The 26,994-nt window shown below is 44.5% G+C and overlaps 1 protein-coding gene across 1 annotated transcript in view; it reads left to right on the forward strand.

Annotated features, from left to right (window-relative positions):
• The window catches only part of si:ch211-186j3.6 (neural-cadherin), a 252,531-nt gene that overhangs the window by 205,173 nt on the left and 20,364 nt on the right, over positions 1-26,994 (forward strand). Inside the window, exons 24-28 of the mRNA XM_046349618.1 lie at positions 15,996-16,123; positions 17,594-17,721; positions 18,240-18,363; positions 20,252-20,432; positions 21,213-21,379. Coding sequence (XP_046205574.1) covers positions 15,996-16,123; positions 17,594-17,721; positions 18,240-18,363; positions 20,252-20,432; positions 21,213-21,379 — 728 coding nt within the window. The remainder of the gene's footprint in view (positions 1-15,995; positions 16,124-17,593; positions 17,722-18,239; positions 18,364-20,251; positions 20,433-21,212; positions 21,380-26,994) is intronic.

A 26,994-nucleotide genomic window follows, 5' to 3' on the forward strand; every position in this document is an offset into this window, starting at 1 on the left:
AAAGATGTCTGCAGTCTCCAGTCTCAACACGATGCATAGTTAGTGTGTTGTACTGTGAAGATGTAAAGATGTCTGCAGTCTGCAGTCTCAACACGATGCATAGTTAGTGTGTTGTACTGTGAAGATGTAAAGATGTCTGCAGTCTGCAGTCTCAACACGATGCATAGTTAGTGTGTTGTACTGTGAAGATGTAAAGATGTCTGCAGTCTCAACACGATGCATAGTTAGTGTGTTGTACTGTGAAGATGTAAAGATGTCTGCAGTCTCAACACGATGCATAGTTAGTGTGTTGTACTGTGAAGATGTAAAGATGTCTGCAGTCTGCAGTCTCAACACGATGCATAGTTAGTGTGTTGTACTGTGAAGATGTAAAGATGTCTGCAGTCTCAACACGATGCATAGTTAGTGTGTTGTACTGTGAAGATGTAAAGATGTCTGCAGTCTCAACCATCTCAACACGATGCATAGTTAGTGTGTTGTACTGTGAAGATGTAAAGATGTCTCCAGTCTCAACACGATGCATAGTTAGTGTGTTGTACTGTGAAGATGTAAAGATGTCTGCAGTCTGCAGTCTCAACACGATGCATAGTTAGTGTGTTGTACTGTGAAGATGTAAAGTCTCAACCGTCTGCAGTCTGCAGTCTCAACACGATGCATAGTTAGTGTGTTGTACTGTGAAGATGTAAAGATGTCTGCAGTCTCAACACGATGCATAGTTAGTGTGTTGTACTGTGAAGATGTAAAGATGTCTGCAGTCTCAACACGATGCATAGTTAGTGTGTTGTACTGTGAAGATGTAAAGATGTCTGCAGTCTCCAGTCTCAACACGATGCATAGTTAGTGTGTTGTACTGTGAAGATGTAAAGATGTCATAGTTAGTGTGTTGTACAGTCTGCAGTCTCAACACGATGCATAGTTAGTGTGTTGTACTGTGAAGATGTAAAGATGTCTGCAGTCTCAACACGATGCATAGTTAGTGTGTTGTACTGTGAAGATGTAAAGATGTCTGCAGTCTGCAGTCTCAACACGATGCATAGTTAGTGTGTTGTACTGTGAAGATGTAAAGATGTCTGCAGTCTCAACACGATGCATAGTTAGTGTGTTGTACTGTGAAGATGTAAAGATGTCTGCAGTCTCCACCGTCTCAACACGATGCATAGTTAGTGTGTTGTACTGTGAAGATGTAAAGATGTCTGCAGTCTCCAGTCTCAACACGATGCATAGTTAGTGTGTTGTACTGTGAAGATGTAAAGATGTCTGCAGTCTGCAGTCTCAACACGATGCATAGTTAGTGTGTTGTACTGTGAAGATGTAAAGATGTCTGCAGTCTCAACACGATGCATAGTTAGTGTGTTGTACTGTGAAGATGTAAAGATGTCTGCAGTCTCAACACGATGCATAGTTAGTGTGTTGTACTGTGAAGATGTAAAGATGTCTGCAGTCTCAACACGATGCATAGTTAGTGTGTTGTACTGTGAAGATGTAAAGATGTCTGCAGTCTCAACACGATGCATAGTTAGTGTGTTGTACTGTGAAGATGTAAAGATGTCTGCAGTCTCCAGTCTCAACACGATGCATAGTTAGTGTGTTGTACTGTGAAGATGTAAAGATGTCTGCAGTCTCAGTCTCAACACGATGCATAGTTAGTGTGTTGTACTGTGAAGATGTAAAGATGTCTGCAGTCTCCAGTCTCAACACGATGCATAGTTAGTGTGTTGTACTGTGAAGATGTAAAGATGTCTGCAGTCTCAACACGATGCATAGTTAGTGTGTTGTACTGTGAAGATGTAAAGATGTCTGCAGTCTGCAGTCTCAACACGATGCATAGTTAGTGTGTTGTACTGTGAAGATGTAAAGATGTCTGCAGTCTCAACACGATGCATAGTTAGTGTGTTGTACTGTGAAGATGTAAAGATGTCTGCAGTCTCCAACCGTCTCAACACGATGCATAGTTAGTGTGTTGTACTGTGAAGATGTAAAGATGTCTGCAGTCTCAACACGATGCATAGTTAGTGTGTTGTACTGTGAAGATGTAAAGATGTCTGCAGTCTGCAGTCTCAACACGATGCATAGTTAGTGTGTTGTACTGTGAAGATGTAAAGATGTCTGCAGTCTGCAGTCTCAACACGATGCATAGTTAGTGTGTTGTACTGTGAAGATGTAAAGATGTCTGCAGTCTCAACACGATGCATAGTTAGTGTGTTGTACTGTGAAGATGTAAAGATGTCTGTACTGTGAAGTGTAAAGATGTCTGCAGTCTCAACACGATGCATAGTTAGTGTGTTGTACTGTGAAGATGTAAAGATGTCTGCAGTCTCAGTCTCAACACGATGCATAGTTAGTGTGTTGTACTGTGAAGATGTAAAGATGTCTGCAGTCTGCAGTCTCAACACGATGCATAGTTAGTGTGTTGTTGTAGATGTAAAGATGTGTTGTGCATAGTTGTGTGTTGATGTGAAGAAGATGTCTGCAGTCTCAACCGTCTCAACACGATGCATAGTTAGTGTGTTGTACTGTGAAGATGTAAAGATGTCTGCAGTCTCCAGTCTCAACACGATGCATAGTTAGTGTGTTGTACTGTGAAGATGTAAAGATGTCTGCAGTCTCCAGTCTCAACACGATGCATAGTTAGTGTGTTGTACTGTGAAGATGTAAAGATGTCTGCAGTCTCAGTCTCAACACGATGCATAGTTAGTGTGTTGTACTGTGAAGATGTAAAGATGTCTGCAGTCTCAACACGATGCATAGTTAGTGTGTTGTACTGTGAAGATGTAAAGATGTCTGCAGTCTCAACACGATGCATAGTTAGTGTGTTGTACTGTGAAGATGTAAAGATGTCTGCAGTCTCAACACGATGCATAGTTAGTGTGTTGTACTGTGAAGATGTAAAGATGTCTGCAGTCTCTCAACACGATGCATAGTTAGTGTGTTGTACTGTGAAGATGTAAAGATGTCTGCAGTCTCCAGTCTCAACACGATGCATAGTTAGTGTGTTGTACTGTGAAGATGTAAAGTACTGTCCAGTCTCAACACGATGCATAGTTAGTGTGTTGTACTGTGAAGATGTAAAGATGTCTGCAGTCTCAACACGATGCATAGTTAGTGTGTTGTACTGTGAAGATGTAAAGATGTCTGCAGTCTCAACACGATGCATAGTTAGTGTGTTGTACTGTGAAGATGTAAAGATGTCTGCAGTCTCCAGTCTCAACACGATGCATAGTTAGTGTGTTGTACTGTGAAGATGTAAAGATGTCTGCAGTCTGCAGTCTCAACACGATGCATAGTTAGTGTGTTGTACTGTGAAGATGTAAAGATGTCTGCAGTCTCAACCATCTCAACACGATGCATAGTTAGTGTGTTGTACTGTGAAGATGTAAAGATGTCTGCAGTCTCCAGTCTCAACACGATGCATAGTTAGTGTGTTGTACTGTGAAGATGTAAAGATGTCTGCAGTCTGCAGTCTCAACACGATGCATAGTTAGTGTGTTGTACTGTGAAGATGTAAAGCTGTCTGCAGTCTGCAGTCTCAACACGATGCATAGTTAGTGTGTTGTACTGTGAAGATGTAAAGATGTCTGCAGTCTCAACACGATGCATAGTTAGTGTGTTGTACTGTGAAGATGTAAAGATGTCTGCAGTCTCAACACGATGCATAGTTAGTGTGTTGTACTGTGAAGATGTAAAGATGTCTGCAGTCTCAACACGATGCATAGTTAGTGTGTTGTACTGTGAAGATGTAAAGATGTCTGCAGTCTCAACACGATGCATAGTTAGTGTGTTGTACTGTGAAGATGTAAAGATGTCTGCAGTCTGCAGTCTCAACACGATGCATAGTTAGTGTGTTGTACTGTGAAGATGTAAAGATGTCTGCAGTCTCAACACGATGCATAGTTAGTGTGTTGTACTGTGAAGATGTAAAGATGTCTGCAGTCTCAACCATCTCAACACGATGCATAGTTAGTGTGTTGTACTGTGAAGATGTAAAGATGTCTGCAGTCTCCAGTCTCAACACGATGCATAGTTAGTGTGTTGTACTGTGAAGATGTAAAGATGTCTGCAGTCTGCAGTCTCAACACGATGCATAGTTAGTGTGTTGTACTGTGAAGATGTAAAGATGTCTGCAGTCTCAACACGATGCATAGTTAGTGTGTTGTACTGTGAAGATGTAAAGATGTCTGCAGTCTCAACACGATGCATAGTTAGTGTGTTGTACTGTGAAGATGTAAAGATGTCTGCAGTCTCAACACGATGCATAGTTAGTGTGTTGTACTGTGAAGATGTAAAGATGTCTGCAGTCTCAACACGATGCATAGTTAGTGTGTTGTACTGTGAAGATGTAAAGATGTCTGCAGTCTCAACCGTCTCAACACGATGCATAGTTAGTGTGTTGTACTGTGAAGATGTAAAGATGTCTGCAGTCTCAACCGTCTCAACACGATGCGTAGTTAGTGTGTTGTACTGTGAAGATGTAAAGATGTCTGCAGTCTCCACCGTCTCAACACGATGCATAGTTAGTGTGGTGTACTGTGAAGATGTAAAGATGTCTGCAGTCTCAACACGATGCATAGTTAGTGTGTTGTACTGTGAAGATGTAAAGCTGTCTGCAGTCTGCAGTCTCAACACGATGCATAGTTAGTGTGTTGTACTGTGAAGATGTAAAGATGTCTGCAGTCTCAACACGATGCATAGTTAGTGTGTTGTACTGTGAAGATGTAAAGATGTCTGCAGTCTCAACACGATGCATAGTTAGTGTGTTGTACTGTGAAGATGTAAAGATGTCTGCAGTCTCAACACGATGCATAGTTAGTGTGTTGTACTGTGAAGATGTAAAGATGTCTGCAGTCTCAACACGATGCATAGTTAGTGTGTTGTACTGTGAAGATGTTAAGATGTCTGCAGTCTCAGTCTCAACACGATGCATAGTTAGTGTGTTGTACTGTGAAGATGTAAAGATGTCTGCAGTCTCCAGTCTCAACACGATGCATAGTTAGTGTGTTGTACTGTGAAGATGTAAAGATGTCTGCAGTCTCCAGTCTCAACACGATGCATAGTTAGTGTGTTGTACTGTGAAGATGTAAAGATGTCTGCAGTCTCAACACGATGCATAGTTAGTGTGTTGTACTGTGAAGATGTAAAGATGTCTGCAGTCTCAACACGATGCATAGTTAGTGTGTTGTACTGTGAAGATGTAAAGATGTCTGCAGTCTCCAGTCTCAACACGATGCATAGTTAGTGTGTTGTACTGTGAAGATGTAAAGATGTCTGCAGTCTGCAGTCTCAACACGATGCATAGTTAGTGTGTTGTACTGTGAAGATGTAAAGATGTCTGCAGTCTCAACCATCTCAACACGATGCATAGTTAGTGTGTTGTACTGTGAAGATGTAAAGATGTCTGCAGTCTCCAGTCTCAACATGATGCATAGTTAGTGTGTTGTACTGTGAAGATGTAAAGATGTCTCACGATGCATAGTTAGTGTGTTGTACTGTGAAGATGCAGTCTCAACACGATGCATAGTTAGTGTGTTGTACTGTGAAGATGTAAAGATGTCTGCAGTCTGCAGTCTCAACACGATGCATAGTTAGTGTGTTGTACTGTGAAGATGTAAAGATGTCTGCAGTCTCAACACGATGCATAGTTAGTGTGTTGTACTGTGAAGATGTAAAGATGTCTGCAGTCTCAACACGATGCATAGTTAGTGTGTTGTACTGTGAAGATGTAAAGATGTCTGCAGTCTGCAGTCTCAACACGATGCATAGTTAGTGTGTTGTACTGTGAAGATGTAAAGATGTCTGCAGTCTCAACACGATGCATAGTTAGTGTGTTGTACTGTGAAGATGTAAAGATGTCTGCAGTCTCAGTCTCAACACGATGCATAGTTAGTGTGTTGTACTGTGAAGATGTAAAGATGTCTGCAGTCTCCAGTCTCAACACGATGCATAGTTAGTGTGTTGTACTGTGAAGATGTAAAGATGTCTGCAGTCTCAGTCTCAACACGATGCATAGTTAGTGTGTTGTACTGTGAAGATGTAAAGATGTCTGCAGTCTGTACAGTCTCAACACGATGCATAGTTAGTGTGTTGTACTGTGAAGATGTAAAGATGTCTGCAGTCTCAAGTCTCAACACGATGCATAGTTAGTGTGTTGTACTGTGAAGATGTAAAGATGTCTGCAGTCTCAACACGATGCATAGTTAGTGTGTTGTACTGTGAAGATGTAAAGATGTCTGCAGTCTCAACACGATGCATAGTTAGTGTGTTGTACTGTGAAGATGTAAAGATGTCTGCAGTCTCAACACGATGCATAGTTAGTGTGTTGTACTGTGAAGATGTAAAGATGTCTGCAGTCTGCAGTCTCAACACGATGCATAGTTAGTGTGTTGTACTGTGAAGATGTAAAGATGTCTGCAGTCTCAACACGATGCATAGTTAGTGTGTTGTACTGTGAAGATGTAAAGATGTCTGCAGTCTCAACCATCTCAACACAATGCATAGTTAGTGTGTTGTACTGTGAAGATGTAAAGATGTCTGCAGTCTCCAGTCTCAACACGATGCATAGTTAGTGTGTTGTACTGTGAAGATGTAAAGATGTCTGCAGTCTGCAGTCTCAACACGATGCATAGTTAGTGTGTTGTACTGTGAAGATGTAAAGATGTCTGCAGTCTCAACCATCTCAACACGATGCATAGTTAGTGTGTTGTACTGTGAAGATGTTAAGATGTCTGCAGTCTCAACACGATGCATAGTTAGTGTGTTGTACTGTGAAGATGTAAAGATGTCTGCAGTCTCCAGTCTCAACATGATGCATAGTTAGTGTGTTGTACTGTGAAGATGTAAAGATGTCTGCAGTCTGCAGTCTCAACACGATGCATAGTTAGTGTGTTGTACTGTGAAGATGTAAAGCTGTCTGCAGTCTGCAGTCTCAACACGATGCATAGTTAGTGTGTTGTACTGTGAAGATGTAAAGATGTCTGCAGTCTCAACACGATGCATAGTTAGTGTGTTGTACTGTGAAGATGTAAAGATGTCTGCAGTCTCAACACGATGCATAGTTAGTGTGTTGTACTGTGAAGATGTAAAGATGTCTGCAGTCTGCAGTCTCACACGATGCATAGTTAGTGTGTTGTACTGTGAAGATGTAAAGATGTCTGCAGTCTCAACACGATGCATAGTTAGTGTGTTGTACTGTGAAGATGTAAAGATGTCTGCAGTCTCAACCATCTCAACACGATGCATAGTTAGTGTGTTGTACTGTGAAGATGTAAAGATGTCTGCAGTCTCCAGTCTCAACACGATGCATAGTTAGTGTGTTGTACTGTGAAGATGTAAAGATGTCTGCAGTCTGCAGTCTCAACACGATGCATAGTTAGTGTGTTGTACTGTGAAGATGTAAAGATGTCTGCAGTCTGCAGTCTCAACACGATGCATAGTTAGTGTGTTGTACTGTGAAGATGTAAAGATGTCTGCAGTCTCAACACGATGCATAGTTAGTGTGTTGTACTGTGAAGATGTAAAGATGTCTGCAGTCTCAACACGATGCATAGTTAGTGTGTTGTACTGTGAAGATGTAAAGATGTCTGCAGTCTCAACACGATGCATAGTTAGTGTGTTGTACTGTGAAGATGTAAAGATGTCTGCAGTCTCAACACGATGCATAGTTAGTGTGTTGTACTGTGAAGATGTAAAGATGTCTGCAGTCTGCAGTCTCAACACGATGCATAGTTAGTGTGTTGTACTGTGAAGATGTAAAGATGTCTGCAGTCTCAACACGATGCATAGTTAGTGTGTTGTACTGTGAAGATGTAAAGATGTCTGCAGTCTCAACCATCTCAACACAATGCATAGTTAGTGTGTTGTACTGTGAAGATGTAAAGATGTCTGCAGTCTCCAGTCTCAACACGATGCATAGTTAGTGTGTTGTACTGTGAAGATGTAAAGATGTCTGCAGTCTGCAGTCTCAACATGATGCATAGTTAGTGTGTTGTACTGTGAAGATGTAAAGATGTCTGCAGTCTCAACACGATGCATAGTTAGTGTGTTGTACTGTGAAGATGTAAAGATGTCTGCAGTCTCAACACGATGCATAGTTAGTGTGTTGTACTGTGAAGATGTAAAGATGTCTGCAGTCTCAACACGATGCATAGTTAGTGTGTTGTACTGTGAAGATGTAAAGATGTCTGCAGTCTCAACACGATGCATAGTTAGTGTGTTGTACTGTGAAGATGTAAAGATGTCTGCAGTCTCAACCGTCTCTGTGAAGATGTCAACACGATGCATAGTTAGTGTGTTGTACTGTGAAGATGTAAAGATGTCTGCAGTCTCAACCGTCTCAACACGATGCATAGTTAGTGTGTTGTACTGTGAAGATGTAAAGATGTCTGCAGTCTCCACCGTCTCAACACGATGCATAGTTAGTGTGTTGTACTGTGAAGATGTAAAGATGTCTGCAGTCTCAACACGATGCATAGTTAGTGTGTTGTACTGTGAAGATGTAAAGATGTCTGCAGTCTGCAGTCTCAACACGATGCATAGTTAGTGTGTTGTACTGTGAAGATGTAAAGATGTCTGCAGTCTCAACACGATGCATAGTTAGTGTGTTGTACTGTGAAGATGTAAAGATGTCTGCAGTCTCAACACGATGCATAGTTAGTGTGTTGTACTGTGAAGATGTAAAGATGTCTGCAGTCTCAACACGATGCATAGTTAGTGTGTTGTACTGTGAAGATGTAAAGATGTCTGCAGTCTGCAGTCTCAACACGATGCATAGTTAGTGTGTTGTACTGTGAAGATGTAAAGATGTCTGCAGTCTCAACACGATGCATAGTTAGTGTGTTGTACTGTGAAGATGTAAAGATGTCTGCAGTCTCAACCATCTCAACACGATGCATAGTTAGTGTGTTGTACTGTGAAGATGTAAAGATGTCTGCAGTCTCCAGTCTCAACACGATGCATAGTTAGTGTGTTGTACTGTGAAGATGTAAAGATGTCTGCAGTCTGCAGTCTCAACATGATGCATAGTTAGTGTGTTGTACTGTGAAGATGTAAAGATGTCTGCAGTCTCAACATGATGCATAGTTAGTGTGTTGTACTGTGAAGATGTAAAGATGTCTGCAGTCTCAACACGATGCATAGTTAGTGTGTTGTACTGTGAAGATGTAAAGATGTCTGCAGTCTCAACCGTCTCAACACGATGCATAGTTAGTGTGTTGTACTGTGAAGATGTAAAGATGTCTGCAGTCTCAACCGTCTCAACACGATGCGTAGTTAGTGTGTTGTACTGTGAAGATGTAAAGATGTCTGCAGTCTCCACCGTCTCAACACGATGCATAGTTAGTGTGTTGTACTGTGAAGATGTTAAGATGTCTGCAGTCTCAACACGATGCATAGTTAGTGTGTTGTACTGTGAAGATGTAAAGATGTCTGCAGTCTGCAGTCTCAACACGATGCATAGTTAGTGTGTTGTACTGTGAAGATGTAAAGATGTCTGCAGTCTCAACACGATGCATAGTTAGTGTGTTGTACTGTGAAGATGTAAAGATGTCTGCAGTCTCAACACGATGCATAGTTAGTGTGTTGTACTGTGAAGATGTAAAGATGTCTGCAGTCTCAACCGTCTCAACACGATGCATAGTTAGTGTGTTGTACTGTGAAGATGTAAAGATGTCTGCAGTCTCAACCGTCTCAACACGATGCGTAGTTAGTGTGTTGTACTGTGAAGATGTAAAGATGTCTGCAGTCTCCACCGTCTCAACACGATGCATAGTTAGTGTGTTGTACTGTGAAGATGTTAAGATGTCTGCAGTCTCAACACGATGCATAGTTAGTGTGTTGTACTGTGAAGATGTAAAGATGTCTGCAGTCTGCAGTCTCAACACGATGCATAGTTAGTGTGTTGTACTGTGTAGATGTAAAGATGTCTGCAGTCTCAACACGATTTATAGTTAGTGTGTTGTACTGTGAAGATGTAAAGATGTCTGCAGTCTCAACCGTCTCAACACGATTCATAGTTAGTGTGTTGTACTGTGAAGATGTCAAGATGTCTGCAGTCTCAACATGATGCATAGTTAGTGTGTTGTACTGTGAAGATGTAAAGATGTCTGCAGTCTCAACACGATTCATAGTTAGTGTGTTGTACTGTGAAGATGTAAAGATGTCTGCAGTCTCAACCGTCTCAACACGATTCATAGTTAGTGTGTTGTACTGTGAAGATGTCAAGATGTCTGCAGTCTCAACATGATGCATAGTTAGTGTGTTGTACTGTGAAGATGTAAAGATGTCTGCAGTCTCAACCGTCTCAACACGATTCATAGTTAGTGTGTTGTACTGTGAAGATGTCAAGATGTCTGCAGTCTCAACATGATGCATAGTTAGTGTGTTGTACTGTGAAGATGTAAAGATGTCTGCAGTCTCAACCATCTCAACACGATTCATAGTTAGTGTGTTGTACTGTGAAGATGTAAAGATGTCTGCAGTCTCCACCGTCTCAACACGATGCATAGTTAGTGTGTTGTACTGTGAAGATGTAAAGATGTCTGCAGTCTCAACCGTCTCAACACGATGCATAGTTAGTGTGTTGTACTGTGAAGATGTAAAGATGTCTGCAGTCTCAACCGTCTCAACACGATGCATAGTTAGTGTGTTGTACTGTGAAGATGTAAAGATGTCTGCAGATGTTCCAGTGAGTCAGGGTTTCCCAAACGCGGTCCTGGGGCCCTTTCTGGGTGCACGTTGTGGTTTTTGCCATAGCACCACACAGCTGTTTCAAATAATCAACGTCCACAGCCTCACAGCTTCACACCCCAGTCCACAGCTACTGGGTGTGGAGGGAGAGACATAGTCTGAAGAAGAGAGAACAAATCCGACAAAAGTCTGCCAGCACTGTGCCAGAGAGGATAGAGATAGTGACAGGGAAGACAGAGAGGGATGAATAGAGCATGGATATGAGTGGAAGGCTGAGCAGGATGTGTGGAACATTTTAGAATTGTAGGAGGGAGATATGGCAGAAAGGCAGAGTGGAGATGGCAAGTGTATACGGCTGAGACTTAAAGTGAGAAACAGACAATAACAGTTCAGCCTGACGTCTCTATATTACTCTCACCCACAGGTTGCCTGTGTCAAACCTTGTTATTTCTCGCTGTTTAGCAGTGCAACCTATTAAACCTTCTGATTTCCCACTGCTTCCCGGCCCGAATCTCCTTATTAAAGACGTTGAACCTGCCTCCTGCAGCCCTGCCCACTCACTGTCTGTTCTCCGCTGTGCTTTACCTTGCTGTGCTGTTTATCCCCCCCATGGGCCTTTGTACCAAGCATGTATCATAGCACAGACCTACCTCTGCAAAACACCCCTGCATGTCCTACATTCTCTGCTGTTCCCCTGGGATTAAAAGCCCAATGTAGCCATTTGTACATTATATCAATATCAAATCATTTATGGATAACAATTATGTAGCTTACTGTAGTAGAAATAAACAAAAACAGCATTTTAGCAAAAAAGACCGTATTTCTCAAGCAATAATTTTGCTAGGACTCTCTGGGAGTTGTCTGAGTGGTGAGGGGGAAATTGAAAACCAGCTGTTATTGGCAGAGAGGTTTGGAACTCTGTTATTCATCTATTAACTAATTCACCACCTGGTGATGTCACCAGGCAAACCAAAACTCCACCCATGCAAAACATGCTGATTAGAAGGTCCTTGGTAGATTGTATTTTCAACCAGAAACTATCAGGAAATAATATCATTTTTGTTCACTCTTTTACACTGTTAGTTTCATCAGCTGTTGCACAATATGATTACAAAACACAGGAGAAACCATTTTGACTGCACCAGGCCTTTAAGTGATAGAGCACCGAGCCAGTATGGCAAGTAGCCTGCGTGTAAAGCAGGGCTGTTCAATTCCGGTCCTGACCCGAAACACTTCTGTTTTTTTGTTTCTAGTTAATTGCACTCACCTGGTGTTCCAGGTCTGACTGAGTCCCTTATTAGGAGGAGAGGATGAAAACCAGAAGTGTTTCTCCCTGGTAGTTAATTGAATGAGTCCCTTATTAGGAGAGGATGAAAACCAGAAGTGTTTCTACCTGGTAGTTAATTGAATGAGTCCCTTATTAGGAGAGGATGAAAACCAGAAGTGTTTCTACCTGGTAGTTAATTGCACTCACCTGGTGTTCCAGGTCTGAATGAGTCCCTTATTAGGAGGAGAGGATGAAAACCAGAAGTGTTTCTACCTGGTAGTTAACTGCACTCACCTGGTGTTCCAGGTCTGAATGAGTCCCTTATTAGGAGGAAAGGATGAAAACCAGAAGTGTTTCTACCTGGTAGTTAATTGCACTCACCTGGTGTTCCAGGTCTGAATGAGTCCCTTATTAGGAGGAGAGGATGAAAACCAGAAGTGTTTCTACCTGGTAGTTAATTGCACTCACCTGGTGTTCCAGGTCTGAATGAGTCCGTTATTAGGAGGAGAGGATGAAAACCAGAAGTGTTTCTACCTGGTAGTTAATTGCACTCACCTGGTGTTCCAGGTCTGAATGAGTCCGTTATTAGGAGGAGAGGATGAAAACCAGAAGTGTTTCTACCTGGTAGTTAATTGCACTCACCTGGTGTTCCAGGTCTGAATGAGTCCGTTATTAGGAGGAGAGGATGAAAACCAGAAGTGTTTCTACCTGGTAGTTAATTGCACTCACCTGGTGTTCCAGGTCTGAATGAGTCCGTTATTAGGAGGAGAGGATGAAAACCAGAAGTGTTTCTGCCCTCCAGAACTGACATTGAACAGCCCGGGTTTAGAGAGAATGGCATCCTGTTCCATTAGTGCATTATACATTGAATAGGGAACTATTTGGGATGAGGCCAGTGTCTGTTACTGCCCAGCTTGGGCCTGTATGAGATTACTGGACAGGTCTGAGGTGATTTGTTCTGGGCTGGACAGAGCAATGCATGTTGCCCTACCAGGGAGGAAGATGTCTTTGGTTCTGCTTGTTAACTTTTCCATGGCTCATAATCCTTGTCCCGGTCTGATGTGGGTCAGATAGATATGTGCTTCATACTGAAAGCATTATATTGAGTTATGGATGTGTATAGTGTAGGTTTGCAGGGCATGTGGTATCTTTTAGAGTGCCCATTGGTCTGTCCTCTCCTCTAAATGTAATACGTGTTATATTTCTCTCTAAATCCCGCCAGAGATCTAGACCCTGTCTGTTCTGCCTCCTGACTTTGACGGCTGGAACAGTGAGATCATAGTTAAATGAGTCACATTATTGTAAACTCCCCCTTCTCAAGGGTATGAGCCATGGGGCTGAGCTTGTCCAATCAATAGACAAATTAACCGGACAAATTACATTTGGGTGATTACGTACTCCTGCAGAATGGGAAACAGGCTCTGAGGGCTCGGCTGGGGATCCAGTTTACACCACGTTGCCAAGAGTTGCATCCAGCTCCAAGGATAGAGCCGAAAAAATGTCATCACTCACTTTGTCTCATTCTGACCTGATGGCAGCCTATTTATCATGCTTTTAATATGTGGAATTCAGATTTTCTTAATAAATGCAACTAAAAAGCTCGATGTTTAAAAAAATGATTGAGTAATGGTATGGAAATAAACTCAATGAATGTAATGTTTATATGCTTGCAACAATGTAAGCCAATTTATATGGTTGTTTTTCAAGGTTATTGCATTTTTTTTACCCATAATAAATTGAAACATAATACCCGGCTGAATGTAAACATCTCAGGCATTTGGCATTGGGCTATTTTTACATATTTTGCTTTATGCAGTACTACTGTTGGTGGTCTCAGAAGGAAATGAGAAACAGGCTGACTGAGAATGAGGTGAACCACCCCCCCCCAAACACGCACACAACACCCCAATACACACACACACGTGTAGACACAGCATCTGGCAGATGAAAGCGAGCAGAGAGATACACTGAGTGTGAAACGCACATTACGGTCAATTTGCAGAAACCTGTTTCACAGTCTTTTAGCGTTGCACCCGTTTCAAATATCACTTTCAAGTTTGGGTCCTGTTTCCTGGGGGTATGGGGGGTGTTTGCTGACAGTCAATTTATATTAAAGGCACCACAGTCACAGACTCTCTTTCTCTGTTGCTGGGCTGCTGATTTGTATACACTGAGTGATTTGTAATGCGGTTTATGCAGTCCATATTCTCCCGGCCTCAAACATATTCCCTTCAGGAACTTCAGAAAAGAGGCAATTTTTCATATTTAAGTGGGAGTACCATGCTTTTGGGGCTGAGACCCCCTGGCTTCCCCCTCACCAAGACGCTCGACAGGGAAGGTTCATCTGCAGGGATGTCGAGGAGGAGACCATGATGAATAAGGGATGAGGAGGGGAGATTAGCCGTGACCGCGCTGAGTCTGCCAACCGGCGTTTAAGAGCAAAAGCTTGTAGTAACCTGAATACACCCGGGCGTACCCTTCCTGTCCAAGATCATTTGATACGGCACAACATAAAGTCCATTTGGCCTGTCTGCCCACCCTTTAGCCTCCCTGCCTGACTAGCCCAGCCCAGCCCAGCCCAGCCGGCCCATGCCCATGGAGGTTCTCCTCTCAGGCACTCAACACCCCTCTCCTGTCCTTCCCTCTCTCTTTTCATCTCAACCAAGCCTTCCACCGTTCACACCTGTCACCCCGCAGTCTGTCCCTTTTTCTCCTGAAATGTCACATCAGCCCCAACAAGGAGAGTCGGGACCCTTGTCAGATTGAGACACCCTGTGGGACAGTGTCAGTCTTTTGCTTGATGGTGGTGGCCACTGTGGGCCTTTCACATGAAAAGGGCTTTTCACTCAGGCTTAGGCTGGGCTCTGTACATCAGTGACTTACTGCTAGCTCAAAGTAATCTCTGTCTGAGCACAGGTTGCCTACTGGGAATCCACTGTGAGAACACTGCAGAGAGACAGGTGGGAGAGGGAGAGAGAGAAAAGGTTGGGGTTATAAAAGAGGAAGACACGACAAGCCAGACCGAGGGACTGTCATGGAGAGAGGCCGGGCGGAAGAGAATGGGGATGACGAAAGACAGAAAACGATAAAGACCTATGGAAGAGGGAGAACAACCCTCTCTGTCGAAAACAGAGCATTTGCGAGCCTAGACAATAGAGCGACGTGGAGTTTATATTTACAGCGCTATTCTCTCATGAACTCTTAAACTGTGGCTGTCATGTTGATTTATGGAGAAACAGTGGTTGGTTGACATGTTGTTTACCCACAGTCCTTTGCAAACAGTATAAAGTATACAACGAGTCTGAACTGGTTCGTTAATTTTTAATTTCCCATTTGACTAAGTCAGAAAATAGAATCACTTTTTAATGTTTATTGTCTTATAGTGTGTGGGGGGGGGCATAATTGCATAGCGCCAGGCACTGTTGTAATCCTTATTGTGGGGTGAGCATGATGACGTCGGACTGTTAGTTATATTTAACTGGTTTACTATTAACTTTGCACCTTTTACTGTTGTTGTTTTTCAGGTTTTAATACTGGCCCAGGTTCTTAGATGTCATTTTAAGTGCGTCATCTTTCTGAACAGACTGCAGAAAGCACTGAGGTGGTGCCTGTTTTTACTTTAATCTGGGGTTGGGTGAGCACACACCACTCTTACAGAATTTCGACCGTTTAAAAAATATATATTTTTAAAATTTATTTCACCTTTATTTAGCCAGGTTAGGCTAGCTGAGAACAAGTTCTCATTTCCAACTGCGACCTGGCCAAGAATAAAGCAAAGATAAAGCCAAGCAGTGCGAAAGTTGACCGCAGGTCAGTTGACCTTGATTAGTTGACTGTGCTTCGCTGTGGTTGCTTGTTCTTGGTGTGTTGCAGTGATCAGATGGAATGTGTACAGAAGTGACGGCCTCAGGATAAAGTGGTCTGTGTGTGGTTGTATCTGATCCTCCCTGGCATTAAGAGTATGTCATGGGGGTTGTGGATGGTCATCCCTGGGGATGGAACCACCATGTGTGACCTCATGTCGGTGTCCTCTCTCTCTCTCTCCCCTCAGAGCTGATCGATGGCACTCCCACACTCAAGATAAACCATGGCTCGGGCACACTGGTCTTGCAGTTGCCAGGCAACGTGAACGTGGCGGACAGACGGTGGCACCGTCTGGATGTGAGGAGCAACAGTAAGGTGGGTGTCTGAAGTCTGAGCTGCTGCCAAACTTATACCATCCCATGGACCCCCCAACCCCCCACACACACACACACACACACATCTCCCCCAACACTAGCCATATAAAGTTAATTCTTATAGAACTCCGGGGGAAGTTTAATGCAAACAGGTGGTGTCTCTACTAGACTAGACCTGTTTTCATGACATCGTCTGGAGAAGTAGGAGGGTTTGAGTGGTATGGATTCAGTGGAGATCGAATGGATACCTCCTGGATACATTACTGTGTACGGCCGCTGTGGCTGTATGACAGCGCTAACAACAACTTTGTTCGTCTACCAGGTCTGAAAAACAAACTCAGGGTTATTCGGGAAATGGTCAATGTATTATATAAACAGTGTCATACAAACACTGTATTAGTATTTGTATGCCATTTACAAACTCAATATTAATACACCTCAATGTCTGCTATGAAGTAACTTGCTGAATATGCTTGTTGAAAACAATGAACTGGTTTTGAGTAGATGTTGAATAGGACCGTTTAGAAGCAAATTTGTTACATTTGTATGGTTAGTTAGTTCTTGCAGTAGAATATAGTACACATAGGTATAATACAGATATTAAAGAGGAATTACTGGCAATAATGGAGCTCATATTAGACTGGTAGGCCAGCCAGTATCTGATGTCTTAATATTCCTGATGTCCTGATATTCTGGATGTCCTGATATTCCTGATGTCCTGATAATCTGGATGTCCGTATATTTCTGATGTCTTGATATTCTGGATGTCCTGGTGTTCTGATATTCCTGATGTCCTGATATTATCTGATGTCCTGATATTCCTGATGTCCTGGTGTTCTGATTTCCTGATGTCCTGATATTATCTGATGTCCTGATATTCCTGATGTCCTGATGTCCTGATATTCCTGATGTCCTGATATTATCTGATGTCCTGATATTCCTGATGTCCTGATGTCCTGATATTCCTGATGTGCTGATATTATCTGATGTCCTGATATTATCTGATGTCCTGATATTCCTTATATTCCTGATGGGCTGATATTCCTGGTGTCCTGATATTCCTGATGTCCTGATGTGTTGATGTTCCTGGTGTCCTGATATTCCTGATGTCCGGATATTATCTGATTCCCTTATATTCCTGATGCCCTTATATTCCTGATGTGCTGATATTCCTGATGTGCTGATATTTCCGATGTGTTGATATTCCTGATGTGCTGATATTCCCGATGTCTTTATATTCCTGGTGTGCTGATATTCCTGATGTGCTGATATTCCTGATGTGCTGATATTCCTGATGTGCTGATATTCCTGATATTCCTGATGTCCTGATATTCCTGATGTGTTGATATTCCTGATGTCTTGATATTAGCTGATGCCTTGATATTCCTGATGTCCTGATAATCTGGATGTCCTTATATTCCGGATGTTTTGATATTTCCGATGTGCTGATATTCCTCATGTGCTCCTGTAGGAGGTACGCTTCACACTGGACCGCTGTGCCGGGGCCACCGTCATGGAGATGGAGGGAGTGGGCAGCTGGCTGACCACAGAGGACCACTCATCCTGCGAGGTCACTGGGGTCACGCCCAACCTGGACAGGTAGCCTACTCACGCCTCTCTCTCTCTCGCTCTCTTGCTCTTGCTCTCTCTCTCTCTATTTGTGTCTGTCTGTTGCTCTCACTCTTTCTTTCTTCCTCTCTTTCTCTCTCCCTCTCGTTCTCTGTTTTTCTTGCACTCTATCTATTTCTGTCTCTCTCCCTCTGCCTATCTGTCTCTCTCTCTCTCTCTCTCTCTCTCTCTCTCTCTCTCTCTCTCTCTCTCTCTCTCTCTCTCTCTCTCTCTCTCTCTCTCTCTCTCTCTCTCTCTCTCTCTCTCTCTCTCTCTCTCTCTCTCTCTCTCTCTCTCTCTCTCTCTCTCTTACCCTGTCTGTCTTTGTCTCTCTCCTCCTTTACACAGAATACACATCTTTCACATAGTCAAACTCAGAACACCAGATTGGTGGGGGATAAGGCCATGTATTATGGTTTGACAAAAGTACTGCAGTGGAAAAATAGGGACTGATAGGTGTATGAAAAGATACTGAAAAGTACGGACAATGTTGTTATTTTATTCCTCAGGCACCTGAACGGGACCCAGGTGTTACAGCTGGGTGGAGTCAATGAGGACCTGCCCTATGTCTACCCGCAGTTACAACACAAACACTTTACCGGCTGCATCAGGAACCTCGTTGTCGACAGCAAGGTAAACGCTCGCTACAATGTGTTTCCTCCCAATCATCACACACCCTGAGTAGCCTTGGGAAGCGATTTAGCTCTTATACATAACATCTCCATTGTAAAGAGTTACACTTGTACTGCAGGCAGCATGGTGTTGTTAAACTGCATACAGCAGCTCACATAAATGCTTTCAAACACTTCCACACCTTTCCCACGGACATTGTCACAGCAACTGTAGAAAAGGTATGATCCGGGATCACATTCAGCGCATATCCACTAGATACAGTCTGAAATGGTAGATATGCCACCATGGCAACAGTCGTCACAGGGAGGACAGCGGTCCTTCTGCCCATGTGACTCCATGGCACTGTGTGACACTGGGAACTAAAGGTATTTGTCACTAAAGAACTCTCCTGCACGCCCGCTGGCTACAAAACGTAGGACTGAGGTTACAATATTCATAGATCTCTTATTGTAGACTGGAAAGACTGGGGGCTGGGGGCGTGGGTGGAACATGTGAGAGAGGGGGAAGACGGGAGGAAAGGAGTTGGATGTCTGTGCCATTGAACTTGTTCAAGCGTGAGGCAGGGGTGAATGTTTGGGCAAGAGAAGGGAAGGCGCGGATTTTTAGACTTCAATTGTTTTTCTATTCTGAATCTACATCCACAATGTCACAGTTGATTTATGTTACTCTCTGCTGTTGCTTCTCTCTCTCTCTCTCTCTCTCTCTCTCTCTCTCTCTCTCTCTCTCTCTCTCTCTCTCTCTCTCTCTCTCTCTCTCTCTCTCTCTCTCTCTCTCTCTCTCTCTCTCTCTCTCTCTCTCTCTCTCTCTCTCTATTTGTCTGTATCTCTCCTGCTCTCTGGGACAGATGAACTATACTATGGGTCTGCAACCAAGCACTAATGGTTTTCATGTTCAAAAATGATCAGTAAAATGAATGTGAAGAAAAAACAATCTGTAGATGAAAACAGTGTTTTCTTTACGAAAGCAACTTGATGCTTTCACTGAAAGCGACTTACATTGATGCTAGCATACATTTTTCATACGGGTGGCCCAACGGGGAATCGAACCCAAGGTCCTTCCGTTGCAAGCCCCATGCACACAGGACCACACATACGCAAAATGATTAGCAAGTCTAGTCTTCTACATCCTATCCAACTCTGTTCGACTCTCTCTATCCATCTCTATATTTCTGACTGAAGCAGAGACGGGTGCTCACGACTGGGACAGTCTGCTAATTATGTTTGGTGATAAAATGCGATCGTGATTGGCGTCTCACGCACATCAACAAACACACACCTGCACACATAATCCCGTGCACACAGAGATGTATGTTGGATCTTTGAGTGTGCGTAGTATCTCTCTGTAAATGGGTATTGACCTCCGTCTGGAGATGGACCAGACTTGGAGTGCCCAGCTCTATGGTGAGGTCAGAACCAATTTGTACCGTTTTGCAGATTGGCTCAACGGCTACCGTGGTTTACGAGCAGCTCCGCTGAACGGTGGGGACTCATAAACGGGGAGATTGGACATATTCATGTTCTTTTCAAGGTTTTACGGTCCTTTCACAGCGTTGCCCTCCGCCAGCTCCTTTCTGTGCCTGTGGATTGTTTTGATCCTACGAAAACCCAGTCGTTTACATTCCAAGAAATTGCATGAAAGGTGAAAACAAAGTTTCGGTGACCTTCTGCCCTCGTTTTTTGGGGGGAAAACAAACAACTGTTATTTCGTTCTCCCCCCCCTCTCTATCTATCTCCTTCCCTCCCTTGTGCCTCCCTTCTTTTTTTACCTGTCTACTGCTTTCTCCCATTTCTATCTTACACCGTACAATGTAAATATCTCCCTTTGGCACATATCCCACTCCCCCTCTTCCCCCTCCATCTCTGTCCTCTCTCCATCCCCCCCTACACAGTTCTATGACTTGGGCACTCCAGCTGACTCTGTGGGCAGCTCCCCAGGCTGTCTGACTACGGATGGGAGCTGTGTCAACGTGGGCATCCCCTCCTGTGGCCCTCGGGGTCGCTGCCATGGAGAGTGGGGCTCCTTCAGCTGCCAGTGCATACCGGGGTACACTGGGAATCAGTGTGAGCACGGTACGTACCTCAATGCCAGCACCGAGACCAACATGTATGTGTTGAGTGCTTGTTTGGAGGTCATGCGTGAGGGCATTGATGAATTTGATTTTGTTTCGATTAGATTAAAGGAACGTTCGTGAGTAGCATGAATGAAGTGGGTGTGTGTGTGTGTGTGTGTGTGTGTGTGTGTGTGTGTGTGTGTGTGTGTGTGTGTGTGTGTGTGTGTGTGTGTGTGTGTGTGTGTGTGTGTGTGTGTGTGTGTGTGTGTGTGTGTGTGTGTGTGTGTGTGTGTGTGTGTGTGTGTGTGTGTGTGTGTGTGTGTGTGTGTGTGTGTGTGTGTGTGTGTGTGTGTGTGTGTGTGTGTGTGTGTGTGTGTGTGTGTGTGTGTGTGTGCTCTAAGATGTGGAGAATCAGAGCAGGTGGTCAGTCCAGTTCAAGTGTTCAGCAGTCTGATGGCTTGTAGATAGAAGCTGTCTTTTGTCTGTTGGTGCGCGTGCTTGCGTGAATGCCAAGCACGTGTCTGTCTGTGTTTGTCTGTGTGGTGTGGGAGGACTAATTGACTGGTGGAGTCGAATGGGAGATGAAAGAAATGCTTGGGAACGTGTTTGATCTACGATCAAGGCATGTGAGGGTATCATTAGGCTAACTGTATTGTGAATCGACGTAGTAGAGTCGTGTGTCTCTCGAATTCACTCTGGATGAATATCGGTTCAGACTCCTACCGTATACAGTGTGTCCAGTGTTTATGGTGAGCTGTCTAGCTGACACATTGTCTTGTTCTCTGTGTTTTGTTGGCAGAAGTTCCAGAGTATTCCTTTGATGGGCGGAGTCATGTTCATTACCAGTTGGCATCTCCTCTGCCAGCCCGGCGGACCCAGGTACAGGTTCTGGTCCGGACCCGCAAACATGGTAGTGCCATCCTCAGCCTACTGTCCAAGGAACAGACTGAATACCTGCGCTTAGAGGTGAGACTGAGCTTTTCTCCCTCTTCTTTCTCTCTCTTTCTCTCTCTCTCTTTCTCTCTCTCTCTCTCTTTTTCTCTCTTTCTCTCTCTCTCTCTCTCTCTTTCTCTCCCTCTTTCTCTCTCTCTCTCTTTCTCTCCCTCTTTCTCTCTCTCTCTCTTTCTCTCTCTCTCTTTCTCTTTCTTTCTTTCTTTCTTTCTTTATTTCTTTCTTTCTCTCTTTCTCTCTCTCTCTCTCTCTCTCTCTTCTCTCTCTCTCTCTCTTTCTCTCTCTCTTCTCCCCTCTCTTTTATATATTCTCTTTCACCCTTTTGTCTTTTCTTTCTTTCTTTCTTTCTTTCTTTCTCTCTCTCTCTCTCTCTCTCTCTCTCTCTCTCTCTCTCTCTCTCTCTCTCTCTCTCTCTCCCTTTTCTCTCTCTTTCCCTCTCTCTCCTTCTCCCCTCTACTTTTATATATTCTCTTGACTCACCCTTTTGTCTTCAAATCTCTGTTTCTCCCGACCATGGGAGCTTCTTTATTTCTTTCTTTCTTTTCTCTCTTTCTCTCTCTCTCTCTCTCTCTCTCTCTCTCTCTCTCTCTCTCTCTCTCTCTCTCTCTCTCTCTCTCTCTCTCTCTGTCTTCTCTCTCTCTCTCTCTTCTCTCTCTCTCCCTTTCTCTCTCTCTCTCTCCCTCTTTCTGTCTCTCTCTTCTCTCTCTCTCTCTCTCTCTCTCTCTCTCTCTCTCTCTCTCTCTCTCTCTCTCTCTCTCTCTCTCTCTCTCTCCCCCCTCCCCCTTTCTCTCTTTCCCTCTCTCTCCTTCTCCCCTCTACTTTTATATATTCTCTTGACTCACCCTTTTGTCTTCATATCTCTGTTTCTCCCGACCATGGGAGCTCATGATATGCTTTCATGGGCCCATAAAAATGTTCTCACCCCCGCCCCCTCCCCCACCCTCCAACTGTGTGATTGAGGTTAATCATAACATTAGTGTCATCCGTTATGTATACTGCTGTTTTTACAACATTTTCTCTCATCCCCTAACATTCTCCATCATCCACATATCTTTACTACAATGCCACAACGTGGGGAATGGATTCATCACAGGAACATAAATGTCAGGCGTTTTCCGTGTGCAGCCAGTGTGAAACGCACCAGGTCCTGCAGACATCCTCCGATATTAACCCACAACGGAAGTGCAACGTTGTATTCTGTCCACGTTAGCGCGTGTTTCTCTTGGCTGAACGTAAGCTCAGCGTGCAGAGGCTTTCAGAAGGAGGGTGAGCTGCGCCCCCCACACTCCATGGACTCCTTGTTTTAGGAGGAATACCTGCCTCACAGTGGCGTGCTTAGATTGCTGATTACCGCTTTTTGTTTTTCTCTCCGCTCTCCTCTCCTCAAATCGTCACTGATTAATTATCTGTATGCCATCAGACTGGCGTGAGGAGAGCGCTGAGATGTGCAGCTCGCTCTCCGGAGTGGCAGGTTAGAGATTTCATTAGCGCAGCTCGCAGTGTGACTCGTGTGGCTGAAGCCTCACAGCCCTTATCTTTTTCACTCCCTCTGTGTTTTTTCTGGTCCTCCGTCCTGATGGAGCAGATGCCTCCTGGGGTTTCTTGGGAGAGAGGTGTCTCTGATCTGTAAGGGTACCCACTGGGCACACACTGGTGGAATCCAAATTGTTTCCGCATCATTTCAATTAAATAACATTGAACTCATGTGGAATAGACATTGAATTGACGTCCGGGGCTAGTTTTCACTTCTAGCCCCGGTGAAGGCCAGCCAGACAATAGGGATGATAAATGCCATTTTAACATTGCTAACACCAGTAAAACAAAAGGTCCTCTACTCTCTCCCTGTGCCTCTGATTGTCTGATAGCTGTATGGTTTTCTCTCTCTCTCTGCCAACACCCTGTGTGTGATTGGGTAGGTAGCATGGATCAATGTACTGTATAATGAGGCAGCTACTTCATTCAGCCAGCTGGGGGTTATATAGAAGGCTTTTGAAAGTAATAAAGAGGCTGCTGATCTGGAAGGACGTAGAGATAATATACTGTACACATAGATGATATACTGTACACAGGGATAATATACTGCACACAGATATAATATACTGTACACAGAGATAATATACTGTACACGGGGAAAAGACAGAGGTTGCACAAGCATTCACAAATACCTCAACCTTATTCCCACCCAGTTATAAACCCTGGCTAGAGAGAGAGAGAGAGAGAGAGAGAGAGAGAGAGAGAGAAAGAAAGAGAAAGAGAGAGAGAAGGAAACGGAGCACATTCCCATTCAGCTTTAATTGGGGGGGGGGCATGTGGTGCCTCGGCAGCACTCGCTTAGTCTGGTAAAAGTGCCAACCCACTGAGGTCTAAAGATAATTAATAGTTCATTAGGAAACCTTGAAATAAGCAATCTCTCACCAGGAAAACAACCTTGGACCCATCTTAGTGGAGCTCACTGCTTTTTCTCATGCATCTGAGCCAGCTGATGGGGTGGTCTATCAGGAGGTAAGCAGTTCACAGCTGTAGCCTTTTAGCTTGAGGGGGAAGTAGAGGTCGAGGTAAACGTCAGAAACTCTTCCTCCATCTCCTCTCTTTCTGCTCGTCTCATACCACTGTTTACGTCGACATCAGCAGTGGAATAGATTTGAGTGTTTGCAAATTATGCTCAGTGGGAGCCTCGCAGGACGTTTTTTAAATCAAAATGAAGGCTGCTTCTCACCATATCAATGGCCCGTAGACTAACACATGCCTCACTTTGGATCTGTGTGCCTGGCTACAAATAAACTGTTTGTCTTAAATGAATATTGCTCTCTGAAAGTCAAGTGGTTATCATTTGGGCCAGGCTGAAATGGAATTTGTTTTCTTTTCAAGATTTGAGGAAAGATAATTTATTTTTATTTTACCTTTATTTAACCAGGCAAGTCAGTTAAGAACACATTCTTATTTTCAATGACGGCCTGGGAACAGTGGGTTAACTGCCTGTTCAGGGGCAGCTCGGGGGTTTGAACTCACAACTTTCCGGTTACTAGTCCAACACTCTAACCACTAGGCTACGCTGCCGCCCCAGAAAGTCATGTTGTATAAACATTTTTTTCAACTGTCAGGCTTCCTGGATTGGGGATGAGATCAATGGAGCTTGTTGTTGTTGTGAAACAGAGTGGAGAGAGATAGAGAACAAAGATAAGGATAAGCCAAGAGGTGGAGGTGGAGGTGGAGGTGGAGGTGGAGGTGGAGGTGGAGGTGGAGGTGGAGGTGGAGGTGGAGGTAGAGGTAGAGAACAAAGATAAGGATAAGCCAAGAGGTGGAGGTGGAGGTGGAGGTGGAGGTGGAGGTGGAGGTGGAGGTGGAGGTGGAGGTGGAGGTGGAGGTAGAGGTAGAGGTGGAGGTGGAGGTGGAGGTAGAGGTAGAGGTAGAGAACAAAGATAAGGATAAGCCAAGAGGTGGAGGTGGAGGTGGAGGTGGGAGGTGGAGGTGGAGGTGGAGGTGGGTGGAGGTGGAGGTAGAGGTAGAGGTAGAGGTGGAGGTGGAGGTGGAGGTAGAGGTAGAGAACAAAGATAAGGATAAGCCAAGAGGTGGAGGTGGAGGTGGGTGGAGGTGGAGGTGGAGGTGGAGGTAGAGGTAGAGAACAAAGATAAGGATAAGCCAAGAGGTGGAGGTGGAGGTGGAGGTGGAGGTGGAGGTGGAGGTGGAGGTGGAGGTAGAGGTAGAGGTGGAGGTGGAGGTGGAGGTGGAGGTAGAGAACAAAGATAAGGATAAGCCAAGAGGTGGAGATGGAGGTGGAGGTGGAGGTGGAGGTAGAGGTGGAGGTGGAGGTAGAGGTGGAGGTAGAGATAGAGAACAAAGATAAGGATAAGCCAAGAGGTGGAGGTGGAGGTAGAGGTGGAGGTGGAGGTAGAGGTAGAGGTAGAGTAGAGAACAAAGATAAGGATAAGCCAAGAGGTGGAGGTGGAGGTGGAGGTAGAGAGGTGGAGGTGGAGGTAGAGGTAAGAGGTGGAGGTGGAGAGAGGTACAAAACAAAGATAAGGATAAGCCAAGAGGTGGAGGTGGAGGTGGAGGTGGAGGTAGAGAGGTAGAGATAGAGAACAAAGATAAGGATAAGCCAAGAGGTGGAGGTGGAGGTGGAGGTAGAGGGTAGAGGTGGAGGTGGAGGTGGAGGTAGAGGTGGAGGTAGAGATAGAGAACAAAGATAAGGATAAGCCAAGAGGTGGAGGTGGAGGTGGAGGTGGAGGTGGAGGTGGAGGTGGAGGTAGAGGTAGAGATAGAGAACAAAGATAAGGATAAGCCAAGAGGTGGAGGTGGAGGTGGAGGTGGAGGTGGAGGTAGAGGTAGAGGTAGAGAGGTAGAGAACAAAGAGGATAAGGAGGTGGAGGTGGAGGTGGAGAGGTAGAGGTAGAGAACAAAGATAAGGATAAGCCAGAGGTGGAGGTGGAGGTGGAGGTGGAGGTGGAGAGGTGGAGGTAGAGGTAGAGGTAGAGGTGGAGGTGGAGGTGGAGGTAGAGGTAGAGGTAGAGAACAAAGATAAGGATAAGCCAAGAGGTGGAGGTGGAGGTGGAGGTGGAGGTAGAGGTAGAGGTAGAGGTAGAGAACAAAGATAAGGATAAGCCAAGAGGTGGAGGTGGAGGTGGAGGTGGAGGTAGAGGTAGAGGTAGAGATAGAGAACAAAGATAAGGATAAGCCAAGAGGTGGAGGTGGAGGTGGAGGTGGAGGTGGAGGTAGAGAACAAAGATAAGGATAAGCCAAGAGGTGGAGGTGGAGGTGGAGGTGGAGAGGTGGAGAGGTGGAGGTGGAGGTAGAGGTAGAGAGATAGAGAACAAAGATAAGGATAAGCCAAGAGGTGGAGGTGGAGGTGGAGGGAGGTAGAGGTGGAGGTAGAGGTAGAGATAGAGAACAAAGATAAGGATAAGCCAAGAGGTGGAGGTGGAGGTGGAGGTAGAGGTAGAGGTGGAGGATAAGCCAAGAGGTGGAGGTGGAGGTAGAGGTAGAGGTGGAGGTGGAGGTGGAGGTGGAGGTGGAGGTGGAGGTAGGTAGAGGTGGAGGTGGAGGTGGAGGTGGAGGTGGAGGTGGTAGAGGTAGAGGTGGAGGTGGAGGTGGAGGTGGAGGTGGAGGTGGAGGTAGAGGGAGGGGAGGGAGGTGGGAGAGGTAGTGATGTAGAGAGAGATGTAGTGATGTAGGTGGAGGTGGAGGTGGAGAGAGAGAGAGAGGTAGTGATGTAGAGAGAGAGATGTAGTGATGTGGCGAGAAGAGAGAGAGAGAGAGGAGAGAGAGGTAGTGATGTGGCGAGAAAGAGAGAGAGAGGTAGTGATGTGGATGATAGAGAAAGGAATTTCTTTTAAAATGTGAGCAGCCCAGAAAGTGGTTGTATGTCATAGAGCCCAGATGACCCACCCTCTAGAGGAAAAGTTAAAAAGAGAGTTGCTGAATAAATGGAGGCATATTGAATTCCCCAGGCCCTGATGTTTCTAATTACGGAGGCGGCATGTTTAATTCAGTTAGTGTGTGGCAGGGTCTTATCAGATCCAGCCCTCGGTGATTATACTGTTTCCTTGTGGTCCCAGAGTCACACAATCATCATCCTCCTGACATTTTCCTTTCCCTAATGTCTCCGTCCTTAGTCTTCCTTCACATTGATGTCC

This window comes from Oncorhynchus gorbuscha, linkage group LG05, assembly GCF_021184085.1.
Source record: "Oncorhynchus gorbuscha isolate QuinsamMale2020 ecotype Even-year linkage group LG05, OgorEven_v1.0, whole genome shotgun sequence".
Taxonomy (NCBI): Eukaryota; Metazoa; Chordata; class Actinopteri; order Salmoniformes; family Salmonidae; genus Oncorhynchus; species Oncorhynchus gorbuscha.